The sequence below is a fragment of the Takifugu flavidus genome, chromosome 11, assembly GCF_003711565.1.
Source record: "Takifugu flavidus isolate HTHZ2018 chromosome 11, ASM371156v2, whole genome shotgun sequence".
In the NCBI taxonomy this organism is placed as follows: domain Eukaryota; kingdom Metazoa; phylum Chordata; class Actinopteri; order Tetraodontiformes; family Tetraodontidae; genus Takifugu; species Takifugu flavidus.
Window position 1 is genome coordinate 13,902,992 of NC_079530.1, and position 24,724 is coordinate 13,927,715.

Below are 24,724 nucleotides of genomic sequence, written 5' to 3' on the forward strand. Positions count from 1 at the left end.
TCCATGTTGTACATAAATACTTTATGTTGATAAAGACTTATCTGATTCAAACAAATCACAGTTAAGTGATTCCTATTAAATGGCAGCTGAAGGAGTTTCCTTTTGTTCTGTCAATGTCCATCAAGGCAGAACTGGACTTGCTGCTATGTAAAACACACGTGCATGCCAAAATCTCCAATTTGATATGCATGTAATTCAGCACACATGCATTTTTAGTCCTAGAAATGACACGCGCAGGTTTTTCAGGCCCTTCTTTTCCGCTTCTGCATTTTCTTTCCAGACAGCGCCCCCTTCTGGGCTCCTTTCACCATGCCCTTGAAGTGGCCCTGCAGTTTGGCTCTTTTCCTTTTGAACAAAAATCAAGAAGTCTGAGCTCACACATTCTTAAACCAATCGAGTTCCTGGTTAAATTGGACATACTGACGGTACCTGCGATTGAGCTGGGCCTTCTTCAGAGGGATGTACGCATAAGGATCTAGCTTTCCTTTTTTCTTCACGTCTCCTTTTCCTTTCTGAGTAACTAAGTTAGAAGATGTTCAGCTTTATAGTTTTAAGCTCTCAACCTTTTCCTTGTGTCAATGTCTCACCTTTGACTTGTACTCTGAGCCGATTTCGTCCCTTCCTCCGAGGGCTCTGTGGATTCCAGCACCTCCAGCTGTAGGAAAATAACATTTAGCCCACGATAACCACTGAGGCGATCTCTGCATGGTTAGCAATACCTTTATATTTAAGTTGAGGTTCAGTGTCCATGTCCTCATCAAAGTTGCCTTCTTGGAACTTCCTTTTCTGTATCTTTTTCTGAGGGACCAAAGAATTTGAAACGTAAGCAGCCATACGTCATCAACAACACTAAAGCTACAAAGCTGCACTGCTGTACTCACACTCTTGACTCCAGCTTCTTCTAGGATATCTTTCATCTCTCCGTCATCTGTGAAAATGTATGCGGTATTTCCTGTCACAACATGCTCGGAGAAAAGACACGAGTCACTAAAGCAACTCTTACCTTTGTCTCCCGCATCATCATCCTCTTCTCTGATTATCAGCCGCCCATCTGACGTTACCTTGAAGCCGTGCTCCACCTTGCTGCTCTTCTTCTGCGCCGGGTTGGTGGCTAACACACAACATATATTAAAACCCAGAATGCACACTTGGGTTCATTTATAGATGAAAATCAGAGTCTTACCTAGAACTCTCTGGGAAACTTTGGGATCCAAGAAGTTGAGTGGATCGTCTTCCTCCCCTTCTTTGAGCCAGGCCCTTCCTTTCTGCACTTTGCCCTTCTTCTTCTGAGCCTTTCCCTCATCCTCAGATAAATCGCTGTCCGACTCAGCAAGAATGTCCTCAATACTAAAGCAGACAAAAAGTTTGCCATGAAAAAAACGCTTGAGTGTGAGCGAAACGTGGTCCAATACCCAGAACAGTGCTCCACCTTTGGCTTTTTGCTTTAGGCGCCTCTGCTTCACTCTCGGACTCTTCCTGCTCTTCTGAAGCCAGCTTCCTCCTCTTGCTGCGAGCCTCGGCCTTGCGGATGTTAGAAAGGACCTTATGGTGTTCTGGAGGCAGCATGCTCTTCACCAGCTCAAACCTGAAAGAGCAGCAGCCAAAATGATGTAGCGCACCACATCATAAGACGCAACAAGGACGGCGCGGCACCATTTTACTGTCAGACGTGAAGACATATCTTACCCAAACTTTCTGATTAACTTTGTGAAGATGTTTTTTAGTTTGGTCCTGAAGTGTCTCCTCACATCATCTTGAACGCTTCCAATGCCCTCCATCTGAGCAGAGTCATGGTTGCGTTAAATGGGAGCACAATTATCACGCTGTGCCTTACAAATACGGGTGATTCCCACCATGACTGTGGCGTGAGATGCCAGTGTTTTAGGGTCCATGATGAAGAGGATGACCTTGATGAAGCCCAGCGCAGCTTTGACTATCTCTCTGGTGCGAGACCTCAGCAGCAGACAAACGTTGTGGAGCAGCTGTTCCATGGTCGTCACTTCAATGGCATCTGGAAGACAAAAGACATCCCTGAGCTGCAGCTGTGGGTCGAACGTTCTCCAAACCTGCCGATGTCAGGTGACCTACCTTTGTACTCAAACACCAGACGGGTCAGGGCCAACACCGTGCATGTGATCATGGTGACAGAGCCTGTAAATCCTGCATAGACCAAGGCTAAATATTGCTCCATGGCATCTGGATAACAAACACAGTAAGAGGTTGGTTTTTTTTAATTTACACTTTTGAGCCACATTGCAAACCTGATAAAAGGATTATTCTCGCACCAAAAAGACCCTGCTCACCTTTGGCGTTCCCACAGAAACGGACAAATGCGTTTCCTATTTCTACCAGTAGGTTATAGGCATTTTTACGGGCTCCAACAGACACCTCCTTGGTACATATTATCACCTGAAAATGGCAAAAGTCTCATGAAGATAAGAAAAACCACTGCTTTCCACATTTTGGATTTATCTGCTCGATGTGTTGGTACCTCTGGCAGGAGAGCAGTGATAAAGGTTTTGTGTTCTTCATCGAGCCTCTTTACAATGTGGGTCAGACACTTCAGTCTCGGCTGTGAGGAACCAATTCAGAGACAGAGATACCGTCAGACAGTGCAGTGAATCAGTCGATGCTTCCATCTAACCTTGGCTCGATGTCATTCATAGCAACACAGCATTCTCACCCTCTTTGCTGGTGAAGAGGCGTTTTTAAGAGTTTCCAGTAGTACGACTTTCAGCGTCTCCAGATTTGAAACGACGAATGACCTGCACTCCTCTCGCTCCCCTCCGCACATCTCCTCCAGCACGCGGTACGCCTTCTTTTGCATGCCTGGCTCCTTGGCCTAAAACAGACATCATGTCACCTAAAGATATCTTTATTCAAATCCTACAAAAAAAGCATTTTTCTTACCTCCAAATACGGCCTGATCAGCTCCAAGGTTTTGGTCAGCGCGACCTCGTCTACAAAGGGAGTCATAGCGATCACCAGGTCCATCATGGCAAGCCTGAGAGAAAACATGTCAATAGCTGTAGCAGGTATTCGGAAGGGAAACGTCCATCATCATGTTTTACCGTGTGAACTCTGTGGTCTCTGTGCTGCTGAGTCTTTCTATGGCTTTTTGCAGGAACGTGCAGACCATCTAAGAAAAAGCATGATTTATATTAGACAGGGCTCATTAAAGGACGCGAGGCCTCACAACACAGAAAGCTCAGTGAATAAACACACCTCAGTTTGAGTCACACTCAGGTAGACCTTGACGGTGTCTAATACCGCCATCCTGTAGGTGCCTGACTCTCCCTCCGGAGGCTGCTGACCATAGATGTTAAAGAAAATGGGCAGGAAGTTCTTGGAGAAGCGGCCCAACTCAACCTTTTCCTCCTCTAAAGACACAAATGTGGACGCAGAACAAAGTTGGAATGGAAAATTCTAAATTGCTGAAGAAGCCTTGTGTAAAGTTGCTGAGCTCATGTTTCTACCTGTGCTGCAGCCCTTGTTGACGAGGGTGCGCAGAGCCTGGCACACTGTTAGTCTCAGATCTGGACGTTCGTTGATGGCCATACCGAGGGTACGGGCGATTCCTTTGAAGGACGCCAGGAGGTCTACGGGACATGTGCAGAAGCCTGGCAGCATGGTCCAAATCTGAAGAGCACAAACATGAACTTCTAAATGGCTCATCAACAGAAAGTATGCAGACCCAAATGAATGCGTCTCAAGCTACCTGTAGCTGTAACGTCTGGTAGACTTTGGCCTCCAGTTTCTGGTCCATTTGCTCTAATTCGCCAGCTAAAAACACAAGAGATTGATAACATTTATAAATAGAAATTATCCTCTTGGAGAGTCTGAGAAAGACAATTTAAAAAAAAAACAACACTATAGTAATTTAAAAAAGCATTTTAAAAAATAATGGTGCTTCGCACAATTACCTTTCTGTTTGAGTGTAGATGCCAAAGGCAGGAAATAAGAGGTAAAGAAGGCAAGCCGAGTGTTCTTAACATGATCCCGTATGACCGGAATTAGCCAACTGCGTGGGAACTCCAAGTCATCACTTTAAAAAAAGAAAATGCGGTCAGTTCGATCACTGGGTTCAGCAGCACCGTTTGTGTCAACGTCACGTGCACTCACTCAACGCCGGTGATGTCGAGAGGCACAGCACCCAGCACGACCTCAGGTCCCATGCTTTCAACGGCTGCTCCCACAGCCAGGTCCACCTCGCCACTGAAGGGGAAATGAGGGGTAGACCGCAGGTCGGCCAGAGACTGCAGGGACTGTGTAGGACACAAGAGATTCAAGGAAAACCTTCAGCTAAGACAGACGGTTCTAGATCGCTTCACAGGAAGACAACAGCGTGTATTAAAACTAACCTTTAGCATAATGGGATGAGCTTGTTTGCCTGCAATTCTATAAAAGCAGCCCAGGATCTGCAGCACAAAGGGCCAGGAGGCATGGAAGCGGTAGGACAGTCCTTCTTCTACAATGCTGGAACACAGTCAAAATGATCCCACATCTTAAAAAAACAAAACCAGAAAAAACAGATGCAAGTGCAGAAAACAGTAAAGGGAACTTACCGAAATATTTTACAGACATAGGCGGGATTTCCTGCAGAGGCTGTGGCAGAGATCATGCCCATTTCCTCCATGTGAGGGGCAACACATTCAGTCAACAGCATCTGAAACAGACACATGCATTAGATATCTGAAGACATTATAAAAACATCTGGATCAGCTCACAAGCTTCATGAGTTAAGCTGATCAGTAGATTTACCTGCCGTGATTACACATTCAGGTATGACCAAGCCTCCAAATAACAAAAAACATATAAGTGACACCTTTTCAGTGATTGTCTCAATCATCAGCACTGTTTGGTCACAAGTTTAGTATAAATTTTGAAAATGATTTAAAAATATATGAAAATCCTGTTACTCAACCCGGAGATGCTGTTCCTACCTTTAACGTACTGGCAGCCGCGGTGACGACCTGCGAGTGTGGCGATAGCAGGCAGGACATGGCGGCGGAGAAAAAGCGAGGGAGGTGACCCAAACCCAGAGAACTCTGCAAACTAGACAACAATGCAAACTCCTGACTGCTCTGCCACACAAACCTGACGCGCAGGCGACAGATGACGGGGCCGTTACCTCGCCAGGTGAATATGTGCTTTCTCCATGACGGCGAGCCACGCCAGCAGCGGCTGCAGGTCGTTTTCACTCGGCAGGTAGTCGTAAAGCGCCTAGAGGACAGTTAGTTGTTAGTTTCCAAACGGTCGTTCCTGCGTCGTGACAGTGCCCCGCCGTCCCGTCTCACCGTGATGATCTGCGCGTTTAGTTCAGCCGAGAGGGTCAAAGCGCTCGGCTTCGCGCTGAACAACCTATGGAAAGCCTGCATGGCGCCGGCTGTCACCAGCTACGCGCCACGAGCACATCAGGCAGGTTAAAAAAATAAACTCGGGAGGTCTTGGCTGCATTTGTGAATGTTTTTGTTCTCACCACATGGCTGAGTGTCATCACTCGCAGCAGAGTCTCACAACATGATTTGACAACTCCCAGAGGGAATGTCGCCATCAGCTCCTTCAGGAGACCCAGCACGTGAAGAGTGGTGGTGTCCTCCTTGCTGCCTGAGGGCAGGAGTTAAAAAACAGGTTCAAGTTTGCTGGACAAGCAAAGAGCGGGATATGTAACCATCCGAGGGTCGCCCTCACCCCCTGCGTGCTCCATTTCTTTGATGCAGAATTTAGCTGTGGACACTGCAGCAGGGTGATGAGCTGGGGCATTATCTGTAAACAGGAAGTCACTCCCTCTGAGAATGGCGCAAACACCTTGCTGCGCTGCTTTACGGACCTGAAGGAAAAACAGACCTCATTTTATTCAGTAGTCAACCGAGGCAGCGATTAGCTCTGACGTGTGCTGAGCACACAGACCTTTGGTTTGCTGTGCACTGTGAAGCTAAGAAGGCCGTGGTAGGCCTGGAGAGTAGATGGATACGTCCATACAGACACATCCTGCTTCCTCAATAAAGTGGCAAAACACGACAGGATCTGTGAGAGCAGAAACAGATAAACCTATATTCTGTACATAGCCCCAATGACGGATGATTACTGACTAAAATACTCCTACCACCCACCCATCGGAGAGCAGAGGCGGCCTCGGACGTGGCCTCTTTAGACATGATATCCAACAGAGCCTTGGAGGTGTCTGAGAACTTAGATCTGAGCACTGGAGCAGGAACCCTACAATCAACAACACAGCACAAATGACACCAGCGTTATCAGTCATTTACATTTCACACTTGGAAAATAAATTATCCCTTAATCTGGCCAAAATGGACAACTGAAGTGCATGTCCAGTTGGCATATTAAAATCCCCCAACAGATGCATATCACCATTTAGAGTTGAAGAGGACAGTTTCCTATCATTTATCCATCTTTCTTGTAAACTGCAGCAAAAAACAAATTCCAACAAGGCCCCAAAGTTTAACTGGGAATGTAGCTTCTTTGAGCTGTCCCTGTGATCTACTGACTGCTGGTGGATTATTCTGGGGAATGTTCAGATGCTAAAAATCCAACCTTTTCAGCACCAGGTTAAGGAGGTATGCCACCGCAGCCTGGGATTCTGTTGATTCCACAACCTCCAGTGTGGTCATCTGGAAACCAAAAAAATCACCCAGAGATGTTTTCAAATTAAAGGTCTGTCCAAAGTGACCGCTGACTGAAGCACATTGGGTCAAATGGGGAAAACAAAGTGTTTTAATGCAAGATCTGAACAACCTGATTGAAAGATAATGATCTGAAAACTGGCTTACCAATGCAGCAAAGTATTCTGTTTCAGTCTCCTTTCCTCCTTGAGCACGGATCACCTCGGTAACAGCTGCCAACACTGCACAGATCTGTCAAAACATTTCAAAAGTTTTAGCTGACAACTATAAAATCATAAGAAATGATTTCAAGATTAATTCAAGCTGAGAATTCTCAAGCCCTGGATAATGTTCAGTTTGATAGATATGCCTCTTGGTGTCACATTCCAATAGCAATAACGTTGTTACCTCTTTGTGAGCGGCTGAGTTCGACTCCCAGTAGCGCTGCACCTTTCTGAAGGTCAGGTTGGAGCAGTCCGACAGGCCACTGAGGAAGGTGCCCGCGGTTCTTTCTGAAACGGCCTCGTTTGGCTCCTCTTCCATGGCTGCATCTTTGCGGCTGAGCTCCAGTGAACCTGTCTGCAGGTCATTGTGCAGCTTAAGAGCATCAACTGTCAGATCACTTTTTCCTATAGGAATGGAAACACATCTGCATTAGCATTAATTCTCTCTCTAATTTGGCACTGGACCACCAGTATCATTGACTCTGGGCATAAACATCGTCGCACAATAAGACTACATGAATGCAAACCTTTAACAATGACAGGACGTATTTCTTAATTGTATTGACTCTAATGTAGCAAAGCTGCCTTGACCTGGGTACTAATTTGTAGCAGTAATGCTAATAAATATTTACACACAGTGGATGAAAATGGAGTCAAATCAACATGTGCAGATTTGCTGATCAGGACTGTACATCAATGAAAGTGTACCTTCATGAAAGTGAAGTTACGAATGCAAAAACTGCTCAAAATGAAATATTTATACTAAAAGCATCCATTATATTCCACACAAGAGTATTGAATAATCTCATGCATGATGCAAAAGATATCCAGCACAACCAAATGTATAAATCATTAATAAACGTTAAAAGACTGGATGACATTAGCGACACTTGTCTCCATCTATAGACACAACTAGAACAACTCAAAACTCTGAAGTTACACACAAGAAAATATAGGTAAAGATTATGTTACAGACTTCTAAGGTAATGACTGGTGCTAGCTGAAACATTAGCAATAGTTCCACGTGCGGTGCGGAGCTCACCGCTGGGTCGGCTGAAGAAGCGGCTTTTAGCAGCCTGTCGAAAACGATTTGACTCGGGGTTTGAGTCGCTGCTGTGTCCTTTCTTCCACCGTTTAAGCTTTGACCCCGTCCCCGATCGAAGCTTCCCCGATTTGACCATTTCTGGGGTTAGAAATACATATAATTTGCCCAAGCAGTTGTCCAACTTCAGGCGACACAGTCGCTCTACTGATGACGTCACAGACGCCTTCTCGATCGTCTTCTTCTGTCATTTTTAGCGGTAAAAACTTACCGCCACCTTTTGGATTGGAGTGTTAAAGTTCTAAATTCTATCAACGAGCCCTTCTAAAAACCTTTAAATCTCCTTAATTTCGGATCAATAAATCCATCAAATCACACGATATCTTATTTTTTAGTGTTTCTTGCAGTGTGAATCTCTGTGTTTGATGCTGAAATATGTCCTAGGATATGTTTCTTTGAACCCACAATGTTCATACTTTCCTCTTTCATCTATCTGTATTATAGAAAGTATTCCATTCAAACATATATACCCAAATCTCATTTGTGATATGATATTCTCTCCTTGTTATTCTGTTCCTTGTAGTTTTCTCTCATTTTATCCTTTTTGTATATTATAAAACAGTTAACCATTGCTCTCTCTGTCCCAATGCTTCTGACATTCCGTCTACATTTCTGACTTGACAATACTTTTATTCTGAGCTTTACTGTGTGCTACAGACTTTGATATTTGTTCCTATCTTATGGCACTCTTGGCACACCTATCCGCTAGTTCACTGCCTGTAAATCCTATACGTGCCGGACTCAGCACTTTTTAAAATTTCTACACGTCCACCACTCTCTGATTTGCCTGTGATGTTTCTCCCACTTCTTAGTCATAACTGGTGTTTATATTCATAATTACTTGTTCAGTAGGTCAGCCAGAAGCTTCCCAGAAAATAGCTATATGGGACACATCAATGTCCTCCTGCTACTCCAGCTGTTTGCCATAGGCCTTCTCTTTTCTTCAGAAGCCGACCCAAGAGAAAAAGAGCTCTGAAATAGTCGTCAAATCCAATTAACATGAGAAAAGACACACATGCCATGAACACAGCTGCATAATATTCTGTTTATTAGTACAGTTTCACGATGTATCCTCTCAATCGTACATCACTGCGTATGATAAATTGTAAATTTGAAACCTTTCTTAATATTTGAGTCAGAGTTTCTAGGATTCAGGGGAAAAAATCTGATTTTACAATATTTTCGGTTATTTTTCAAATACAGAGAGATTTAATATGGAATGATGAAATAAGTCATTTACAGAAACCAGAACCTGTTTTACTTCCTTTGAGGATGTCTTTCTTACATTCCATGCCATGATTTTTAACTTGTGAATTAACTGACCTAGAGTGAGCACATATACATGAGTGAATACACATGGGATCTCTTATTTACATTTTTTCCGGATCTGTCAATTTTCTGTCATCCACACCTTGCTTTTCACAACTGCACAACAAAAATCTTTATAAAAGACAAAAGACTGCATGGATTTTCCTTTTCCCTGGTGGACCGTCGCCACTTCATCAAAAAAAAACTAAGAAAAAACACGAAAAGGAACAGACGTGACAACGAGGACAGATCTGTGTAAACATTTGAGCTGTGATGTCCACACACACACATTGACAAACGTGAGGATGTGCATCTTAGGAGTGCCTTTAATCTAAAGAGTTTCAGTGCTTTTTAAGAGGTTTTTTTTAGGAAAACAGGGAAAGAAATACAAAAAGGAGCCATAAAAAAGCAAAAATATATATAAACTAGAAAAAAAGCGCTCAGGGAGCGCCAACCTCCGCCAAAGAGGTCATTTCTACACATATGGGGAGTGACCCAAACCCATAGTATAGAATATATACAGGCAGTAGTGATACAAGGTTACATAACATAGTAGGTTCTTTTTGATCAAAGTCCCTCGGCTTTGATATTTGGAAGATATTGATAGTTGGAAGTATGGAACCTCACCCAAAAATAACAAGTTCTTCATTGCCCCATTAGGAACATTTCCTGGAAATTTCATTAAAATCTGTTTTTGTTTTCAGTCATTTTGCTAGAAGAAGAAAAAACAAACAGTGTCTGTTACGTAACCTCCTTGGCGGAGGTAAAAATTACACAAATTTCACTTTTCAGTAATACCAACTGGAAAAACCTAAGCCCTACACCTGCACCACTCTGATGTGTCCGTAATGTTTCTCCCCTGTTCTCACTTAGCCACAACTGGTGTGTTTGTATTCACAATCACTTGGACCATAAAGTCCTTTTGGATCTTGGTGTCCTGCAGGTGAGTCTTGTCAGTCAGGAGCTTCCCAGAAAAGAACCACCTCTGGCAGGACACGTCAATGTCCTCCTGTTCCTCCAGCTGTTTCTTGAGCTGGCCGATGGAATCTGCCATGCTGGCGGCCATATGCACGTCTTTTCCTGAGAACCCGACATGAGCAAAAAGAAGACGTGAAAAGTGCTGCTTAATATGAAATGTCCTATTATTTAGGTGTCGTCCTCTCACCTGTGGACAGTCGCACGCGCAGCTGGAACTCTTGCCTGCACGGAGGAGGCTGGGCTTGTTTCTGTGCTGACGCGGAACCTTTGGTCTCACTGGGCGACTCGGTGATTAGATTGACAGGTGGGGATAAAGTGTACACGGGGAGCTGGTAACGGTTGCCCAGTTCGTCGTAACTCTCTGTGAGAGAGCCTGAAGATGTGGGGAAGACAACAGACAAATGGGTCAGTTCTGCCCACATCCAGTCACAACACTGACTTTGACTCTGATACAACGCTCTGACTCCTCGTGACCAGGCCAAATTGTCCACAGAAAAGAATTTAGACCAATAAAAACAGCACTTTTCCAACTCGTTGAGTCTTTTTAATCTGAAAACAAGTCATCTAAGTCTCTTTTCGCCCCCCTGCATCTGTTTTCTCTGCTATGACTTTTTGGACATAAATCCATCCGCGGCGGTCACGCACTGCTGTGACAATTATGTAACTATTCCAGCAGTAATCTCGGAACAACCAGTCCATCATCCTCAGAATGATTAAAGAGGCGTATTTGTGCTGGAAGATGCACAACATTGACAGCTTAGGGGTTATATTCAGTGGAAGCACATGCCTGTGTGTGTGTGTGTGTGTGTGTGTGTGTGTGTGTGTGTGTGTGTGTGTGTGTGTGTGTGTGTTTGGGTGGCTCCATACCATGTGGCAGAGTGATACAGGCTCCATCCACGATAGCCTGAGCCAGCTCCAGATCGTTGCACTCTGCAGCCAGGGCTGCCGCTCTGAGTGCGTCCCAGATCTCCTTCCGTCCATCAAAAGCCGGAGCCGTATCCCAGAATTCATCCCTCTTACTCCTCAGCTGGCCCTCCGTCATCGGGTACTGGCTCTTCCACTTTGGACGCTCCTTCTTGAGAGGCTCGTTTCGTCCTAGATGAAAATATTTTTTAAAAACTGATCAGGATCAGGATTGCACCTTTGCAATCGATGCCCCCTGTAATGTGTGTAAGAAGGCGAAATAGTAACGTAAACGTCAGGGAAACGAAAGATTAATCCTATTACACTCCGAGTCCTAAAATTCCCTGAGCTACAGAGAAATTAAGCAAGTTAAAACCACGAGCAAGACAACGACCCTCACACCTATATGTGATATACGCTATTCACTGTCCCCTCAAAATTGACGTGATTCACAGAGAAAATAAAGCAAAGTGATTATTTATAGTTTGGGATTATTGGTGTATGGTGGGTTATTGCAGTGCTTAGTCTACATGTGCACTGATATGCACATGCGTGCACACACACACACACACGCACACACACAGGCTAGTAGATTATGGGCAGTAATCAGGTTCCACATAACAGGATTTATCTCCTATCCCATAAGGTATTAGTAGGACAGATGAGCAGTCTTTGGCCAATGAAAGTCAGTTAAAATGCTGGAGAACAAACGCAGCCTTAAAGTCACATATGAATGGACAAAAAACCCACAAAACAACTTTAAAAAAGACATTTCCTGTTTTCATTACTTTATTTCTGCAAACACAGATTGTTATTTTTCATGTTATGTCATGTTATACTACTATAAAAGGCTGTTAGTGTCATCTGAAATCGTGGGTAAAAAGACACCTGATTTATACAAAGCACAATGAATTTAATATAGTTACCCTTATTTAAAAGAGAAACAAATCAACCCAACATTGGTTATTAGAGACACAGAGGAGATATGTACCAAAGGAATTCTTGTCAAACTACACAAAAAGCTGCACTTACTCTTCATTAAAATCCTCAAAGGTGAGTTCGGAGTGTGATAGTAGTTGTATTCCCTGGAGTTTGGAACCCCCATCGCTGCCTGTTCCTTTAGCTTGAGTGTAGGTCACTTTAAAGTCTGCATTAATGAGCCACGCGGGGTCTTTCTCAGGAAGAGGTCAGCCGTCTGTGTTAACCCAGTTCGCGGATGACAGATGAAGCGACAGACAACTGATCTGCTTCTCCTCGCTAAAGCGTGGCGCCACTGATGCTGGGAGGTGACAACGCCTCTTCCTCTTACCTGCTCTAATAATAACGGCTCCAGAATATCTGGAGCTCAGTTCATGGAAGCAGCTTCGGTTAGTTTGGAGGCAGCATGAACTGCACAACAGGTCTAATCCTATCAACTATTTAGAGACAGGAGAGAAAAACCAACATGCTAAACCGATTACCTGGACAGAAAACCTGGCAAACAGTTAGGCTCTATTTATAGGACGAAAGAAAGACCTTCTATTTCCAAAGGTGAAGGTAAAAAAAGAAAGAGTATAAATGATACATAGATCTCTGAGATAACACGTTTCCAAAACAAGCATGTAATTTCCCCACATACTGCAACTAACACCCATAGTATAGAATATATTACAGGCAGTAGTAAAACATAACTTAGGTTGGCGAGGTTGCTTTAAGATCGGTGCCCCTTGGCTGTGATCTTTGGAAATTTGTTTTTTCTTTGCATTTAACATTACTTTATTACTGAGTTAACAGTTAGTGTTATGTTTTATATTAGCCTAAACCATCATTTGACTAGTGTACGTGACTAAGGTCCCTGACAGTTGACCAAGGACTCCTGTGAAGCTACTGAATAAGGTTTCAGAATTTTTGTGACAAAGTCAACAAGGAGGAGAAGAACGGAATGAGAATTAGTGGAAAAACCCTAGATAGCTACACCTCGTGACCAACAATATATTCTGTGAGATAAGGAGTAAAGAGGAAGCTCTGCCCCCCCAGAGAATAAGTAAGATGCACACATCCTGTTGGGGCTTCTTCCTGATCTGACTGTGCTCACTGAAAGCTCTAGAACCCAGAGCTCTGTAGAGCTTTGTCCACTCAAATAAACCTATTTTCTTGTCATAACTGTCTTTCCTCCCTCTGATCCAAACGAGCACTCGGCTTTGAGAGGCTCAGCCGAACAAGATCAAAGCTCAAAGTCACCAAAATGTATCGAGATCTCCCTCGACCCGTTATCACCTTTCCATTAAAAAAATCATCCGTTTAGAGTTATTCTGCAAAGAGTCAAAGAAATGGAACTTATTCACAGCCGATTTCTTTTTGCATAAGGCAAACATGCACCGAACTTAAGCTCCCCACCAAGGTGCTGCCCGCTGCTGCTGCTCCATACATAATGCAGAGCAGCACAGCTTGTGAGGGCTCAGTCGCCTGTGTAGTAGGGAACGGATTGACGGTGTTTATATAAAACGCTGTCCTGTCGGAACAGGGCATCAGCGCAGATTAGACGCCGGGCTCATCCTGGGCGGCTGAGATGCAGAGCTGTCAGACGGGGAAAGATGTCCGTGCAGCCGCAACGCAGCCACAAATACAGCTATCAACCCACGTCATCATAAATGCATGAAGTGTTAAAGCTTCATCCTTTCGCTGTAATAAATGCCCGCACACGCCCCATGCACACGCTCAACGTGTTCCAGGGTAATAAAACATGATTCAGCGGCAGCCGGTCGGTCTGATGTGTCTCAGAAATAAAACCTGGGTGTGAAACTAGTGTCCCAGCCGCTTACCTCCACGTTTTTTGCTCTGAGTCGCTCTTCGGTCACTCCCTTGCACGTCCATCCTACTCCTTCCCACACAGCCCCCCATCACTGTCCCTACATCACACAAGGAGGACAAAAACCGTCAGGCACGTTACGCATAAAAGCTATTACTGTTTTTTAAAGGGACCCTTGTTTGGGTGCTTTATATGAAAAGCATCATCGGATGATAGTGACAGCTCAGCACTTCTCGGTCCTGTGAGGTCACACAAGCTGGCATGTTTACGTCACGTGTACTGACAGCTGACCGGGACACGCGCCACAATGAGCCTCGGGCTGCTCCAATTTGACCTTATAAATAAAGTTTTTACTTATATTCGCGATGAAAGTTAACGTCACGTGTTTCTAAGGTAGGACAGGGACGCGTCGTCCTGTGACAATCGCACTGATCACAGACTTCTATTTAAAGAGAACAATTTTTTAGTATATATTTTTTAAACGGAACCCGCTCGCATTAATTTTAACCTACCGGAGATCCAGTCTGCTAAATTATGCATTCGTCTGCAGTTTGCTCGCCACATCCGAAACTTGCAATGTTGGCGGACGCTTCCCTGGTCCTGATGCGATGGTCAGCAGGAGATGTGACGGGCTGTAACGAGCCTGGAGGAGCCCCTGACTGCGGTATGCAGATGGAGGGTTGGGCTCAACCGTTGAGCTACGTCAACGTTGGGCCCCGCCCCGCCCTCCCCTGGCCCCGCCCTCCCCTGGCCCCGCCCACCCTCACGTTGACGCGCGCACGAGGGGAAGAGACAGCCTATTAGGCCTGTCTGTCTGTCTGAGTGTCTGTCTGTCTGCAAAATAACTCAGTTAAAGAAGAGAATTGAATGATGTTTTCAGGAAATGTTAATCATGTGTTTCAGGTGTTTATGCGTGCAAAAGCTATGTATTTATTTATTTGTTTTTACTCTCTGTTCAGACACATCGCACACATCCTGGTTGGAATGATGGTCTGGTTCGATACTTCATTGCGTTCCTTAACATTTACTATTTTCATGCTTTTTAAAAAATTAAAATACCTTTTTCATGCCCCACAGTCTAACAGAACAAGGGTGTTCAACCGAGGCGTGTTTGTTACGATGGTAAGACCAGTTTAGTTTTTATTTTACTGCAGTATTTATACATTAGATATGCTAGAACTCCATGGCAGTGCAATGGCAAGGGTAAAATACTCTCCTGAAATATTTACTATGGGCAAAAGATGTGATATTATATTAATCAGCACTTACAGTACACGTTCTACCTTGTCATAATACAAGGTATTAATTTTGGAACATATTAATCAGTCCAGAATTATTTTTTTCCCCCAAGGTTAAACGTTGCAAATAAGAAGGTGGTGTTTTGTTCTCATAACCAACTTTGCCGATTTCCCTAAATATCATCACACTTTTGAATTACATTCTTCCAATCACCTATTTTACAGCAAAACGCCCTGCGATGAGCTGAGTTATGGGGCTAGGATAGGCTCCAGCAGCCTCTCTGCAAACCCACAAGGGAAAATTAGATAGATAGACTATTTAAATAAAGAAATTCATAGATTTATTAAGTGTGAATATACAAAATACACATAAATAACATGGCAGAGTAAAACATGTATTTAAAAATAATGCTTAAGGAGTCAAATACTGTCAGAGAATGTGGCATATAAAAATATGGAGCCATTTGAGAGTTCAGGTAAAGCCCATAAAAAGAGCAAATTGTTTGAAGGTGTATTCTGCTGAGCTACCAGCCAGTGCTACAGTTTTGAGGTATTGAAGGTGAGGACGAGCCCATTATCCAGGTTTCTGGAGCCTCTGAGCCTGGATCCTTAAAGCCAACCACGTCAAATGACCAGCGCGGTTTAGAAACGGCAGCGGTTGTATTTTGGCCTGAGCAGAGTCTGTCATACAGAGATGAAATCCTTTTTCGTTGGGAAAACCTCCCATGTTCTACCATCACCGTATGGGGTGTGTCCAGAGGGAAGGAGAACGCGTGTCACCCAGTGGCTGGAGACAAAAGTCGAGCCAAATCAGTTAGCAACAAGTACAAAGCAAAATTAACAGTCCAAACACCAAAGAGACACACCTTCTCTTTTCCACACCCAGGAAGACTTTCCAGTTATTCAGCCTGCCGTAGTTATAAGGGTTTCGGAAAACCTGGCAGAGCAGCAAAACACCGTCATCAAGATCAACACCCCTCCTGTCAACCCTCCAGTCATTACACTTTAAATTCATTAAAAAGTCTCACCCTCCCTCGATTTGCCATCCTCTTCGTTTCTTTTTTGTTAATGTGTCTCTCTATGCTGGTTTCTCCTCGGGATATGAGAACGGCATGCCAGAAAGTCAGTGCTCCCAGAGCCACTCCCACTGTGCTGCAAAGAAATAATAATGACAAATAAATCCACTAAAAATGCGACGAGGCAGTCTGTTCTCCACTAATACAATAAAACTAAATTACACAGACCTATTATTTTCTGGTTAAACGCTTGCTGTCATTATTAAACAGTAATAACAGGCCTCAAACATCAGTCGGTTGAATCATGAATTGTCCAAAACAAATCCTTGTTCAGTTTCGTGTGAACGTGCTATATGCAAATACTCTGAATCACCGCTCGGTCCCATGTAGGACAGGTTGCAGCACGACAAGCATATCTTACCTGGTGAGCACCCACATGTAGATGATGCTCTTATGAATCATCTTATCCCTAAATGTGTACGGAGGCGCTGGCGTTTGATAGCTGGTCTAAAAGGCAGAATAACACATGACTGAATCGGCATCAAATCTCTTAATGGGCAAAGGTGCTTTTGCATCACATTGAAAGAGTACCTGGCCAGTGGGAACGAGACCTAAAAGGACTCCCATCCCTGTTACAGGAACCCCTGGCTTTTCCACATCCAGGTGTTTAAAGCGCTGATGGGACAGCCCCCAGAAAAAGAGCCCAGTGTTAAAGACGGGGAACCCGCGACAGTCGACCCAGAGGGACAAAGCAGCCCAGCATTACAGCAGGCTGTGGAACTCACCTCCAGAGCATTGTAGGCATCCAGGAAGAGGTTTCTACCACTGATGCTGCAGTAAACACAGCCCAAGGTCATGAAGAGGCAGAAGGAAAAGAAGTAGCGATGGTTAAAGTGACCCACACAGTTATTCAACCAGGCTGGCGGGCTCGCATTAAGGGAAAAATAAAGCTTCCATCTCGTCTTTCCAGTGTCATTTTACCCAATTCCTGTTAAAATGGTGGCTATTTGTGAGCACAAAGGATACGACAATGATGGTCCATTTTCAGAATGCACCTGCAGAAAAGAAAGAAAATGTTTACACACGATGATGCGTGCTGGTTTTTAGTATTGAGGCCATTCTAATTAAAAAAAATCAGCATTCAGGGTCATTTTTCATTGATTTTTTTCACACAATACAGAGAATAGGCTGCCTGGAGCTTTATCCTTTTTCTTTGCAAACATTTGCTTATTCCAGGGTCAGGGAGATGCTGGAATCTATCCCAGGAGTCTCCTGGGGAGAGACATGAATACACCCTGGAGACACCACCAGTTCAACTCAGGACACAAACGCCATTCACGCACATGTGGGCAATTTATATTCTCCAGTCACCCTAATGAGCATGTTTTGGGCTGGTGAAGCCCGGACTGTGGTAACTAAAGCATCTGTGCTAACCATGGCATCTAGAAAACAGTCAAAAGATCTTTAGAAGTCTTAAAAGAGATTGAAATCCTGTCTCTCCAATTTGGAGTAATTTCCTCCCTTCTAGCACTTCCAAACACCTGGCAAGACGAAAACATCAATATAAAACTCGTGCGATTTAGGGAGAATTGGAGAACTATCTAAATAATAGTTACTGATTGTAACTATTATTTAATAAAGGTTCCTAACAAACTAAGGGTCCATTGCATGAGTGTAAATATCTATAGATTTGGAAAACCAGATAAATAAATCCACTTATGGCTGATTTGTTGTGAATTTTCCAGTTATACTTCAGCTATTATGTAGTCAAGACAGCAGAGGAAATCTGAGTCGGACAAAAGCTGTGTGTCCATTATAATATTAACACATCTGATTACCCTAGTACACCATTAAAAAGACATAAAAACACTCACGTATTACAGATGCCGCAGTGGTGGGTTCTTGCTGGTTTGGGCATGATGCACTTTTTGCAGACTGACACAAATGGGCTGCTATTTCTTTCCTGGGAGGACATTTAACTGAATTAACTACAACTCATGTTTAATTCAGGCTTTAAATACACATAACGGTGTAATAATTATTTTACTAGAGGGAGGTATCCCGGGGAAGTCTTGGCAGCCTTGTAATAATGGAACGCAATCATGATGAGGTTCCAGTGTCCATAACAGACGTGCCAAACAATCCAGGCTGGGGAGTATGTGTTGAGGATGAGAGGCAGCAGAACAGCATAAGCTATCGCAAGGATGGAGCTGGTCAGAAAGACCACCAGACAAACAAACACCTGCCAAAGAAAAACAAGGGACGCTCAAAGATGTAAAGCGACACTTTCTGCCACCACTTCAACCGCAGAAACAGATACACACCGTTCCGAACCAGCGAGTGATGTAATCCACCGTCAAGAACACCGGTTCAAATACTGAGTCAAAAACCACATCGGAGTCCGTGAGGGAGTTGAAATAAAGCGAATGGACCAGCACACTTATGTAAGTGAAGAGTTCTCTAATCCGGAGAGGCAGTCTGCTCCTCGCTTTCCTGATGCATGGCCGGAGCCGCACACAGCGCAGTGGTTGGAGCACAGAACTGGGACAACAGCGCATCCTGCATCTGTGACACACACCTGCACATAAACACCTGTAACAATGAACAGAGAACACAAAATAAATAGTTACAGCTTTCTGGGAGATGGAGGTTTAAAATATGTGTATATGCAGTCAATAGGGGGGGTAAACATGCAATAAATGATAATATTCGTCACCACTGCAGTGATGATACAGCTGATAATTTTTTTAAGTATTTTTGTAACTTATCTTCCATCACATCAAAGATTACCAGACAAAACCTTTATAGATGCTTGGCATACTTACTAGTTGTTCCTTGATGTGTTTGTTTTGGCTAAGGTTAATTCTCGTGTGTTTTTGTGGTCCTTAGTCACCTTTGTAACTGGGTGTTTCCTCCAGCTGTTGCTACACCTGTAATATGAGCTGCAGCCTGGCTGCATTAGTAACAAGTATTTGCAGTAAGTCCTTGCAAAATACATCCAATTGTAGAAAAACCTTCTATGATATGAATGAAGGTGATTAATCGGCTCCTCATTCATCCTCCTGCAGTTTGCGGATCAGCGAGTCAGAGCATCTTGCTTTGCTGCATTCCAGGCAGGGTGGAGTCTTGCAGGTGGTTCGGAGCAGTGGTCTGAATGGTTTTCTGTTGCAGCATTTAGATTTAGGTTCGCTTTAAAAAAGTCAGGCTTCTCACAAGGCAAATAAAGCAAAGGCTTCCTCGCAAACCCCAAAAGCCCTATGCGGGTTTTGTACCGATACACATCGCTCTGCTGTCTGCACAGCCTCATACAATCCTAATGCTCCCAAATCCCTTTTGTTGGTCTGTCAGACAGTGTGTTGCTGGTCAGACACCTGCTAAATGTAGCTACTAGTGGAAATCACAGTGGAGATTATTGTTCTTCATGAATACTCACTGTTTTATGGAGGCAGAAGCAACGCTGTGGAAACCAAAACCCCCGTCGACATTTTCAAACGGAAGACAAAAGCAAGATTATTGGAACGTAGTGGCGAGGACGAGCGGGATCAGGGACCTTCAGTGACAGTTAACAGAGCTGGAATCTTGATTTGAGCTACTGCGCATGAGATAAACGCGCGGCGAAAAGCATCATGGGATTTTGAGCCCGGAAGTAAATACAAAATCCCAGTTGCATTTGTTCCGGCGATTATAGTGTACCGATCATTTTTCTACTCACGTATTTCTTGTTATGATTTAAACCAGTGACCGAATGGGACTCTTTGGAATACGTTTGATGAATTTGCACTGATTTTTGCATTTAATTCTGGGGGTTTGTAGTTTGTACCCCACACACACACCAGCGCCGCTTCCACGAACACGCCGGTTCGCTTTAGCCATGCGGACAGTCGTGTAGTCCGAAATTCTGAGTATTTTGCCGTCTTCGTAACAGTGCAAACACTGTCAGTCATGTCATTCTGCTTCAACTTCGATGTTCCCATTTCACCAGTAACGAAAGGGAACGTGGATGGAAATGGGATGCAAAACAAAAAGAAAGGAAATGCTGCAAAGTCTGTGAGTTAACACTGTTAGCTAGCCGGCGAACTGCAGGTTAAAGTTACTCACACTCCTACTGTATGCTTTAAAACATGTTTAGAATGGTACACAACTCACCTAGGATATCATAGCAGAAAAATGTGCAAAACTCTTACTTTCTACTTAGATAGAGCTAGAATCCCTACATTGACACAGTTTGAAAATTTAAGTATCTCTTGTCTATTTTTACAGAATTTGTGTAGATTCACGTGTTAACTGCAACTTTAAAAAATGTATATATTTCAATCTACTTTTTACATTATAATTATCTAACATATGGGAAAGGGCAAAATATTACAAAATAACACTTTGGTTCTAAATAAATACTGGGGTTCTCTCAGTTTCGTATGTTGCATACAATCATGTAATACACGCTTGTTATTACCTTTAAACCACAGAGGAGTCTACTGTAGTGTTTATTTTGAATCAGGTTGATGTCAATTTTATTTCAGGCGAATGTAATTCTTAAAGAGGGTAGGAACCATTCACATGCAACAGGTGATCACAATGCATATTTTGTACATGAACCTCTTATATTCGCATATAAACATATTTAATCAGGAGATATCGCTGTGTGAGGGATTCTGTTGCTATCTAGGCGTGCATTTGGAGAGTCATTGTGGAATTCGGGAAGTTTATACTGAGGGAGGAGCAGTCGAGCTATTAGTCAGATTAGAAGCATGCGAAATGTCTGACATTTTGTAACAGCAAATTGTTTCCATGAACAGGATCTTTTCTTTCCATCTTTCAGACTGGGGATTGTGTCCCACAAATGGGGCTGGTAAAACCAGCCAAAGAGCACTCTCCTCTCCCTGGCCCAGGCTTCCCACTTTTGGATGCTGTCACTGAAACCGTCACCATAGGAACACTTCCTCCGCTTCACTTTGTCAACGAGACAGTATTTGAAAGAACGGCTGCTGAGCGAGAGGACGAGGAGAAGATTCTGACTCGCACTGCTGAGCAGAGGTCTGATCTCATCTCTGGTGTGTATGAGGGAGGGCTGAAGGTGTGGGAGTGCACCTACGACCTTCTGGAGCTGATTGAGAAGGAAGGAGAGACCTTTACGGGGAAGGCGGTTCTGGATTTGGGCTGTGGTGCAGGGCTGTTGGGGATAGTGGCTCTGAAGAGAGGAGCCAGGCTAGTCCACTTCCAAGATTACAACAGTACAGTTATTGAACAGCTCACAGTGTCAAATGTAATTCTAAACTGCGGAGATGAGGAGGAAGACGACAGTGATGATGAGGAGAGAGGCAAAGGGGGTGGTAAAATGAAGGCAAAACAAGACCTGAAAGAGGACACCCCCCCTCCCAAGAAGAGAAGCATAGACAGGACCCAGCGTCCACTACTAGCCAAGTGTCGATTTTTCTCTGGAGACTGGAGCACATTTCTGGATTTGCTTATCAAGGAAGACCCGCTGCCAAAATTTGACATCATACTCACCTCAGAGACCATCTATAATACCGATTATTACCCAGTGTTACACAAGACGCTTGAAAAACTGCTGGCACCAGGTGGACTGGTCTACCTTGCTACCAAGTCCCACTACTTTGGTGTAGGGGGTGGGCTGCACCTGTTTGAGACGTTTGTGGAGCAGGAGGGTATTTTCTCTTTGGATCGCCTCTGGGACGGGGAAGAGGGCCTTCAGAGACATGTAGTGGTGCTGCGCTTTAAGATAACAAAAGGTTCTTAGGTTGACAAAGCAGCCATACTTCTAATATGAATCATTCATTTATTAGCTTGTTTGTATGTGAGGCTTGTTTGTACAGGTAGCTGATAAGACAGGAAAGAGTTGTAATTAAAAAGAAAATGCTGTCTCGTGTCCTGCGTGCTCTTTTGTTGCTTCCTGTATTGAAATTTGAATGTCTGCCAGTAAATGAAGTGCATTTGAGGACCCGTTACAGGTATTTAAATGCACGAAAGAAGGGAAATGGGATCAGTGACCTTTGCGAGTGATTTCCCCTGTGTTTAAACAGCAGCATGAAAGCCAGGCTTGTCTCTAAATACAGGCCCAAAATGTCAATTGCAACTTATCCCGCCAGCCCAAGGACGGATCATGAAAGTGCAGTGTGGAATCAAAGCACATCCATGACGGGGCTCTCTGTACTTCTTAATTTAGTAACTTGATGGCTCCTTGGGATATGGGTTGGTTTTTACCTTCAGGTGAAGTAACGTAATCTGAAGCGCTCCGCTGAGGCAGAAAAAGTTTACGCGTAAATTCACATACAGCAGGGTACAGTCCCCCTCGGTGGATTCCCCGTTTTATCCCGATCGAGGAAATCAGCTGGCTTAAACTCTCAGGGCTTTTCCTGAGGAAGTTCACAAGAACTCAAAGTCCTATTTTCTCATATATCAGTAAAGAGGAAACGAGGGTTTTCACTCAGATACTATTGTATCCTTTCCTTGTTTCTAATTCCCCACAGTTTACGTGATTGTGCTATTACTTCCCTGCTTTAGGTGTCAAAAAACGAACCCGTTTATGATGGCTGCCTCATAAAAGTACCTTCTCTCAATGAACCGCTCCAGCTACACAAACACGCGCCATGAATTAGTCACAGCCTAAACACCCGTGATGCAAAAAAAATGTGACCCTCCTGATGAGCAACAATTAGCAAAGTCTTAGACCAAAAAAAGCAACCCATAGTTCTAAGAAATTGACTATTCACCCAAACACACCTATATTTTAACACCCACGCTGTATGTAGACATCCTCCATTTACATGTTGTGTAAACTGTGATAAGCGCCTCGACACGGTTTCTGATTGCTTATCCTGGGACAGCAAACTTGCGCTGTGACAACTTAGTCATCCTCCCTCAACTCGACAGCTGTTCACTCTGCGGGGGAATTCCTGTTTCCTCGAGAAGAGCCTCTCCCTTGCTTACTTTATGGGAACGGGGGGGGGGGGGGCAGGACCGGTCAGATGGTTTTCCTCAGAAACTATTATGTGTTGATTCACTGTGAGGGGGCGTGTGTTTCACTCCCACTGTTTCCTTCTTACTGGGAAGTGACTGTCGGACTTACCGAAGGGGGGGAGCATATGAGAAGCACGGAGGGAGGGAGACTGACGGGTGATGTAAAAGGTAGAAGTATTTAAGGGCTCTGAATGTCTGGCAGTTGGTGTGGATCTCTCCTCGGGACGGGTAAGGGTGGGCTGAAATTGCAGGACAACCGGAGACAGTTTGGAGACATTTGCTGCTGAGGTGACGCAAGAGTTTTTCTGTATTGAGATGAGAGCGAGTGTAAAGAGGGACTCACTGTCCCAGGAGGCCTTTCAGACAGCCGGGCGCACATTCAGTAAATGTCAGGGGTGAGTATAGATGTAATCTGGTTACATTTTGACTGTATGTGGTTCACATTTCCATCCCAGTTTCATATGTTCTTATAGAAATCTAGAGCGTTGGGAACTTTCAGCTGTTGAAGCAGTGTGGTCTTTATCAGGGGTTGAAAAGGCTCGGTCCCCCTGTTTTAAATGGGTTGTCTTATCTGCTGCAGAACTGGCTGTTTCCCAACTCAACAGCCAGAAAAGTTTCCCGTACGTGTTCAGGTGTGGCCTCCCTCAGTAAGTTCACCGATGACACACATTCTAAAAGAATGCTGGTAGAGACCAGGATAACATTCACTCTACCATCTGTGTCAATATTAAATCCAGGCCTTGAATAAACTGGGGGGGGTTGTGATGCAGGAAGTGCTCCTCTGAAATAACACAGGCAGTTTAATGGCAAACCTGCTTGGGAGGGTTGAGGGTAATCAAATAGTCCCGAAATTCTTTTCCTGGTGTGTAACACTAACTGATAAGTCACTTTATTCATGTTTCATGCGTTATTGCCGTGACTGGTGTTTAAATCAGCCCAGCAGTCGCAGCAACACTTTTGACCAGGACTCCTGGGGCCAAAGGGTTTCCTCAGATGACCTCAGAGCCACCCATGGGCTCGTCAAACCACAGAATCCCATCCATTAGGTCAGAATCTCAACCAGGATGGTTGTTTTCCACTTTGGTTTTATTTGACTTATGTGAGCTGCCTCATAAGCGGCTGGTGGTTTCTGAAGGACGTGAATGATTCATGGCTGTTGTGACTTGTGCTTCCACTGTAGTGATGCATCACTTCATTTTCCAATGGGGAAAAAAATGATATGAGCATTGCAGAGTTCTTGAGAAACAGGGGCGGTTTTGGGAGGTTTCTATTTTCTTGTTTTCGGTGCTTTACTGTACGTTCCCAAGGCTCTATGTATTCAATAAACCCATATGTAACAATAATAATTCAATGTTGTTTTTATTCTGTTCAGTTTGCTAAAATGTTCTGCGTTAACCCAGATGAAACTTGCAGTGTTTGCGTGGAAACATCCGGCTGAATTTTCTAGAGTGCTCCGCCATGAGAACTGAATTCCATAGATGGTGACATTTGTATGCTTCATCTATGGGCTCAGTTCTTTTGGCTCGGTACTGTCCAGTCGACCCTAATCACACAGAAAACCCAGCT

The 24,724-nt window shown here is 44.1% G+C and overlaps 4 protein-coding genes across 5 annotated transcripts; 1 reads left to right on the plus strand and 3 right to left on the minus strand.

The window, feature by feature from the left end:
- rrp12 (ribosomal RNA processing 12 homolog) lies at nucleotides 1-8,103 on the minus strand. Its single transcript, XM_057047241.1, has 34 exons — nucleotides 7,890-8,103; nucleotides 7,032-7,252; nucleotides 6,792-6,875; nucleotides 6,556-6,632; nucleotides 6,114-6,219; nucleotides 5,911-6,027; nucleotides 5,692-5,830; nucleotides 5,480-5,607; nucleotides 5,298-5,396; nucleotides 5,132-5,223; nucleotides 4,944-5,055; nucleotides 4,566-4,666; nucleotides 4,362-4,476; nucleotides 4,123-4,265; nucleotides 3,924-4,045; nucleotides 3,719-3,783; nucleotides 3,477-3,639; nucleotides 3,226-3,380; nucleotides 3,072-3,139; nucleotides 2,911-3,004; nucleotides 2,684-2,842; nucleotides 2,492-2,572; nucleotides 2,304-2,409; nucleotides 2,089-2,196; nucleotides 1,854-2,011; nucleotides 1,687-1,778; nucleotides 1,430-1,585; nucleotides 1,184-1,347; nucleotides 1,004-1,111; nucleotides 882-928; nucleotides 720-798; nucleotides 588-655; nucleotides 430-512; nucleotides 1-345 (listed from the first exon to the last, which is right to left on the minus strand). The coding sequence occupies exons 1-34, from the start codon at nucleotides 8,026-8,028 to the stop codon at nucleotides 243-245; spliced, it is 3,852 nt and encodes a 1,283-aa protein (XP_056903221.1). The 5' UTR covers nucleotides 8,029-8,103; the 3' UTR covers nucleotides 1-242.
- Nucleotides 8,104-8,980: 877 nt separating this feature from the next.
- Nucleotides 8,981-14,623, minus strand: ubtd1a (ubiquitin domain containing 1a). Of its 2 annotated transcripts, XM_057047381.1 has the most exons (5): nucleotides 14,439-14,623; nucleotides 13,940-14,026; nucleotides 11,103-11,330; nucleotides 10,423-10,608; nucleotides 8,981-10,337 (listed from the first exon to the last, which is right to left on the minus strand). In XM_057047381.1, exons 1-5 carry the CDS (start codon nucleotides 14,488-14,490, stop codon nucleotides 10,123-10,125), a joined length of 768 nt encoding a protein of 255 aa, XP_056903361.1. In that variant the 5' UTR covers nucleotides 14,491-14,623; the 3' UTR covers nucleotides 8,981-10,122. The 2 variants fall into 2 exon arrangements, with proteins under 2 accessions (XP_056903361.1, XP_056903363.1); XM_057047383.1 differs by lacking the exons at nucleotides 13,940-14,026; nucleotides 14,439-14,623 and adding an exon at nucleotides 12,171-13,920.
- An 865-nt stretch (nucleotides 14,624-15,488) lies between these two features.
- zdhhc16a (zinc finger DHHC-type palmitoyltransferase 16a) lies at nucleotides 15,489-19,780 on the minus strand. Its single transcript, XM_057047349.1, has 11 exons — nucleotides 19,614-19,780; nucleotides 18,505-18,772; nucleotides 18,228-18,422; nucleotides 18,055-18,143; nucleotides 17,207-17,235; nucleotides 16,966-17,099; nucleotides 16,772-16,855; nucleotides 16,602-16,687; nucleotides 16,193-16,316; nucleotides 16,031-16,101; nucleotides 15,489-15,951 (listed from the first exon to the last, which is right to left on the minus strand). Exons 2-11 carry the CDS (start codon nucleotides 18,736-18,738, stop codon nucleotides 15,849-15,851), a joined length of 1,149 nt encoding a protein of 382 aa, XP_056903329.1. The 5' UTR covers nucleotides 18,739-18,772; nucleotides 19,614-19,780; the 3' UTR covers nucleotides 15,489-15,848.
- Nucleotides 19,781-19,848: 68 nt separating this feature from the next.
- Nucleotides 19,849-22,060, plus strand: mettl18 (methyltransferase 18, RPL3 N3-histidine). The gene is made up of 2 exons (XM_057047361.1): nucleotides 19,849-20,227; nucleotides 21,000-22,060. The coding sequence occupies exons 1-2, from the start codon at nucleotides 20,123-20,125 to the stop codon at nucleotides 21,936-21,938; spliced, it is 1,044 nt and encodes a 347-aa protein (XP_056903341.1). The 5' UTR covers nucleotides 19,849-20,122; the 3' UTR covers nucleotides 21,939-22,060.
- Nucleotides 22,061-24,724: the final 2,664 nt, after the last annotated feature.

Bases quoted from the DNA above. Each gene is read 5' to 3' on its own strand.
- rrp12 (XM_057047241.1), bottom strand. From the start codon at position 8,028: ATGGTCAAATCGGGGAAGCTTCGATCGGGGACGGGGTCAAAGCTTAAA. The intron at 6,028-6,113 runs GTGGGTGGTAGG...CTGCTCTCACAG, and splicing joins CCGCCTCTGCTCTCCGATGG to ATCCTGTCGTGTTTTGCCAC. The intron at 1,348-1,429 runs GTGGAGCACTGT...TGTCTGCTTTAG, and splicing joins CCTAAAGCAAAAAGCCAAAG to TATTGAGGACATTCTTGCTG.
- ubtd1a (XM_057047381.1), bottom strand. From the start codon at position 14,490: ATGTGGCGAGCAAACTGCAGACGAATGCATAATTTAGCAGACTGGATC. The intron at 11,331-13,939 runs GTAAGCGGCTGG...ATTTTCATCTAG, and splicing joins TCAGAGCAAAAAACGTGGAG to GACGAAACGAGCCTCTCAAG. The intron at 10,609-11,102 runs GTATGGAGCCAC...CCACATCTTCAG, and splicing joins CTGTATCACTCTGCCACATG to GCTCTCTCACAGAGAGTTAC.
- zdhhc16a (XM_057047349.1), bottom strand. From the start codon at position 18,738: ATGCGCTGTTGTCCCAGTTCTGTGCTCCAACCACTGCGCTGTGTGCGG. The intron at 17,236-18,054 runs GTGAGTGTTTTT...TCTTTTCTGCAG, and splicing joins CACTGCGGCATCTGTAATAC to GTGCATTCTGAAAATGGACC. The intron at 16,688-16,771 runs GTACTCTTTCAA...TCTGCCTTTTAG, and splicing joins GTCTCGTTCCCACTGGCCAG to ACCAGCTATCAAACGCCAGC.
- mettl18 (XM_057047361.1), top strand. From the start codon at position 20,123: ATGTCATTCTGCTTCAACTTCGATGTTCCCATTTCACCAGTAACGAAA. The intron at 20,228-20,999 runs GTGAGTTAACAC...TCCATCTTTCAG, and splicing joins AAGGAAATGCTGCAAAGTCT to ACTGGGGATTGTGTCCCACA.